Source organism: Cariama cristata, unplaced genomic scaffold (genome assembly GCF_000690535.1).
Source record: "Cariama cristata isolate BGI_N322 unplaced genomic scaffold, ASM69053v1 scaffold5268, whole genome shotgun sequence".
NCBI classification, from domain to species: Eukaryota; Metazoa; Chordata; class Aves; order Cariamiformes; family Cariamidae; genus Cariama; species Cariama cristata.
Genome location: NW_009631557.1, coordinates 2579 through 7559, shown reverse-complemented (window position 1 = coordinate 7559; position 4981 = coordinate 2579). Strand labels below are relative to the sequence as shown.

Genomic DNA, 4981 nt, shown 5'->3' with positions numbered 1-4981 from the left:
ATGTGGTGAACAACTTATCTGGCTTCTAGCAGAGAAGCAGCACATCATGGAGAGGGCTTTTTCTGATGATTTCCGTATCGGAAGCCCTGACTTCATTTTACCTAGGAATCTTGCTGCTTTTGATTTTTTCCTGTGCTCTAATGTCACCTCCATATTAATTGTTGACTATAAAAGAAGACTTGAGTAAAGATTTCCAGTACCAAGAACAGGAAAGCTATGTTCAACACACCTTTTCTTACTGTCTCTCTTTGCTGTTTTTTCCAAAACTGCTCTTCGTCGCAGGTAGTCATTTTGGATTTCATTATACTTTGCAGTGTGCTCTTTGATAAGGTCGGTGGTTTTCTTGTGGTGCCTCTTTACAAGGTCCTTCATTTCCTTGTAGTGCTTCTTCTGAAGCTTAACAAAAGACTTCTGTTGTTTTAGCTCCTCAATAGTCTGTGCTTCCACTTCTACAATGGTAATTACAAAAGCCACTTCAATTTTCTAATAATGCACGATTTCAACCACAGAACCCAGATATTGCCATTAGCAGGACTAAAACAAAGCATGCTTGTTTACTGCAGGTAAGTGAAATGGGATAGCTTAAACTAACTGAGTAGACTTATCTGGAAATAAGCTAACCAGATTGAAAATACTGTGGTAAATTTAATTGATACAACAGTAAGAAGGCAAGATGAAAATTTAGAACACCAAGATGTGTAACAAAATAAAAAAACATGTACTTTCTCTCCTCAATCCCTTTTAGATGCAAAAGATTCCCATCAGCTCAACGTGTAAAAACATAACCTTACGTACATACGTCCACAGGTCTTTTTTGTACCCACTGTATCAACACTTCAAGTCTCCCTTCTCTGTGGATGGGCTACATAACATGCTGATGCCTAAACCCCCTTCACAAACAGCACTTCAGCTGCCTGCTCTCCTGCCTTGACCTGGGCACTGGTTGGAGGCATCTGCCCGGTATCATCACAGCGTCTTGGGAGAGACTTCACTTCGCTCTTGATGGAGACCCTGCATCAGAGGAGTCATGGCCATCTGGCTGCCAGTCCAGCAAAGGATCGGTAGCTAAATGCTGAGAACTGTGCTCCGGTGCTGTCATTCCAACACAAGCTATGAAGAGGGTCGCAGCTATTAAGAGCGTCCTGCTCTGTGAACCCAGATCCCAGCTCAAGCTCAGTGTCTGCTACCATGACCTGCATGAGCTCACCTCAAATCAAAATTCAAATTAAAAAAAAAAAAAAAGAAAAGAAAAAATAGAGCTGGAGCTTGCATTATCTGGGATCACAGCTCTGGAAAAGCCAGACTGACAACCCCTGCCCACACATCAGACTGACTGTGTGAGACCAGCAGGTAGTCCCACAATCTAGGCCAGCTTCTTCCTACTGCACATGAGGGAGACTGAATAAGAAGCAATCAACATGCAGAATTTCATGTGTCTTATTTGTTTTCCACACCTACATGTATGCCTACACAGGATCTGGACACGGAGTGGGTTCTAATGTAGGAGAATGACTATAAAATAAACTGAGTTAGGAGATTTGCAATCTAAACTCTTAACTCCAAGCTGGAGGACATGACTCTCAATTGAACAGCAGGGCACTGACAGGCCAGTTTGCTTAACGTAATGGTAACTTCAGTTGTGTAGGAGCAATGGGAACGCTGCAAAGCTAAAGAAGGTAAAATGTTTCACTACTATTCACAATATTCAGAGCAAATTTAGCTCCTGTTCTCATGATAATGCTGGTCTTTTCTCTGCATTAGATGGTAACATTGTGCTTGTGAAACTACTACAATGGGATATTTTTTAAAAATTCCCTGTTGGCACCCAATACCGATCTCATGAAACATGTGCTCAAACACTGAATGACTTCAAAGCTGAGGAAGAAAACATGGTACGTACATTTTCTCTGTGTTACTAATCACCCAAAGAAATGTATAAGCCAGACAGCCTATTTCATAAAAAATACATTTCTCTGGACAGAAAGTGTATCATTCATGCAGCGTAAACTGTGTATTTATTACCTGTGAGGACACTCTGAATAAGATCTTCTGTCTTTGCAGGTGCTTTCACCGAACCTAGAGGTAAAAGAGATGACTAATTCTAAGTCTTTTAAAACAGCAGCCATTATTGTGGTGCTCGACTGCATTTTAAAACATGGCAGGTGACACAGGACACACATTGACATGGGCATTTATTAATCATTTGAGAAAACACATCTCTTGAGGAGAAGAATAGCAACACAGAAAACAACACCGACCCTGAGAACCAACATGAAAAGGTAACCTTCCGAAAACCCACCTGAGCTTTGTTGTTCGTATCAGTTTTGTATCAGTTTGACTCACTCATACCACTCATATGAGTCATTTAAGTGGTATTAGGCTGATGGTTAGTACAACTGCCCTATATTATGATGTCAGTAAAAAATTTCTGTACACAAGATGAATCCAGCTCCTTGGAAGTCAGTCAGATCAAGCCTATGAAGACTGCAGTCATAAAATTATAAACATTGTGGTTTAACAAGCATTTGTTACAGAAGATATGTCAATACAAAATATATAAGCATCTAAGACTCTATTTTGTGTGTGGAATAAGATGTAACTGCATGCATAAATCAGGCATAGTTGTAAAAATAAAGAGATTCCTGCACTTGCAACAAAAAAACCCAAGCCAGCCAGCAAATTTTCTTGCTTGTAATGAACTTCAGTTCCACCACAAAAGCAATTCTGAAATAGAAGATATTATATTTGTATATTTGAAGAAGACTGGCCCTAACAGCAAACAAAAGTAGTGGGAAATTTCTACCGTTTTTATAAAAACACACACACCAAACACGCACAAGCCTCCTCTTTGTTCTGTAAACACAAAGTACATGAAAAATTATAATCCAGATTTATTTTGAAAAGATGGACTTTGTTTTCCTTTTTTTTTTTTTTTTTTTACCTGGTGCTGGTTGGCTATGGACAACCTGAGTTGCTGGTTTCGGTGTAAGAGAGGCAGTGTAATTTACTCCATTTTCTGCTGGTGTTGGCCTAGGTTCATTGTTAGCTTCAGATGGTGCATCTCCATGGTCAATCTGAAAATACATAATGATCTACATTACTCTTCCCAACTAACAGACTTAGAATTATTTATTTGCAGGTCTAGTTTAGGCTTTTTTTTAAAATGTAATATTATGTAAATGTTATATATAAATAATTCTAAAAGAAAACAAACAAAAAGATATCCTTAAGAGCCATGGTAATCCAGATGGTTCATTTTTGCAGGGTAAATTTCAAGAAGAAATACTGCATGTATTATTCTGAAAAAGTATTTTTATTTTACGTGGATATAACTCATCAGGGACATTTTTCAACACAGTACATATTAGTTGCACCACATCTGAAACCCGTATTTTATTGAAAAGTATTGTTCTCTGCCATAAAATCTTTCTAGTAAGAATGTGGAAGCTGGCATGAAAATGTTATTCAAATCCCTGCTGTGAACAAAACATGTACACAAAATTACTTTTAAATTTCATAGATACACACAGCACTACCATTATTCACCGTTCTTACAGAACAGAGACATACTTCTGATTCCCAAGACCTTACATTCTTGTAATTACACTCCCAGGAAAATATGTAAACAGTACCTCCATCCTGCTGCATAAATACATCTGTGGTATCCAAATATTTAAGCATTTTCCACAATCTTTTCTTTCTCTCCAGTTTCCTAAAGGTTCAGGCTTACAGCGTACATTGTATTATGCATCAAGCATCTTATCATTTTCCTTGTGACCATCAGGTTTTAAGCAAACACCCAGCACTCAGCAAACAGAAGGTCATTCAAAGGAATTTTTATTTTGAAATGGCCAAGCCCTGCTTCCTGCTGTCCCTGCAAGGGGCCAGTTGCCATGGTGTCTCAGGGTAGTTTTGGATTTGCTCCTTCAGCTGCTTCCATTTCACTCTTTGATGGTAATCACATTACATGCAGAGGCAGGGTACCACAGTTGTTGGTTTTTTTCCCCTTGATTACTGCACACTTGCAAAATATCAGCCTGCACTGCCATCAATAGAGGCAAACCACATTTTGATCTAACCATTTTGTGCTGCTCCTGCTGCTGATTTCCTTCGTCTTGGCCCTGCCAACATACTATATATTGCAAAAGGACTTCTGTCTCAACAGCCTATTTTTACCAAAATTATAGGCGAGAGATACCATAGTCAGAAACATGACGCAATTGAAAAACAATGCCAACAACTTCATTTATATCAAACAGGAATGACCGCAATAAAATAAGGAAAAACATGATCTAGCCAACATTTATAACATTAGAACGATGTGACTGGCAAAAGCTGTAGCTGTGACAAACACACAGAGACATGGTTATCCCCTTAATTCTCCTTAAAATATACTCCTCACAGGATGCAATTCATTAGTTTAACAAAAGCAGTGTTTGTGATACAGATCATCAACATTTAATACAAATAAAGCTAGAATTCCTAACTTCTGGCAAGTTTGTGCCCCAAAATTCACTGCACGGGAAAGTGAAAGTGGGTATTATCTTCTTATTTTGGAATTAGGTTTGCATGTGGTGCAAAATGCTGCATCACAGCTTGTTGAGAAACTATTAATATTGCCTGTCAGTTTTGAACATAAAATGTCTGTTTTCAGAAACTAAAGCAGAAATGTGAGACAGGATCAGGAAGTGAATAAAGAGTAATTTTCACTACATCAAGCAGTCTAATCTCATTAAAAAGCACTTTCTCTTCTAATAATTCATCACACAGAATGCCAAAGTAAACGTGATTTTTCCTTAGTGGAGAATACTTTAGGCTCTTTTTAAAACATGATGTAATCCAGCCTTACAATTCATAGTTTTAATATTCACAGAAAATGGTTTATATTCCACATATTGCCATGTCTTTGGCAAGACAGTATATTTACTAAGGAGAAAGACACATACCCATACAGACACGTACGTACATGGTCTATTTTTAT

General features: G+C 38.1%; 1 protein-coding gene across 1 annotated transcript in view; it reads right to left on the bottom strand.

The window, feature by feature from the left end:
* The window catches only part of LOC104166156 (1-phosphatidylinositol 4,5-bisphosphate phosphodiesterase beta-1-like), a gene marked incomplete at its 5' end in the record, with an annotated part of 70618 nt that extends 67544 nt beyond the window's left edge, over positions 1–3074 (bottom strand). The window contains 3 exons of the mRNA XM_009705999.1: positions 230–449; positions 2023–2076; positions 2942–3074. Coding sequence (XP_009704301.1) covers positions 230–449; positions 2023–2076; positions 2942–3074 — 407 coding nt within the window. The remainder of the gene's footprint in view (positions 1–229; positions 450–2022; positions 2077–2941) is intronic.
* Between the last annotated feature and the right edge of the window lie 1907 nt (positions 3075–4981).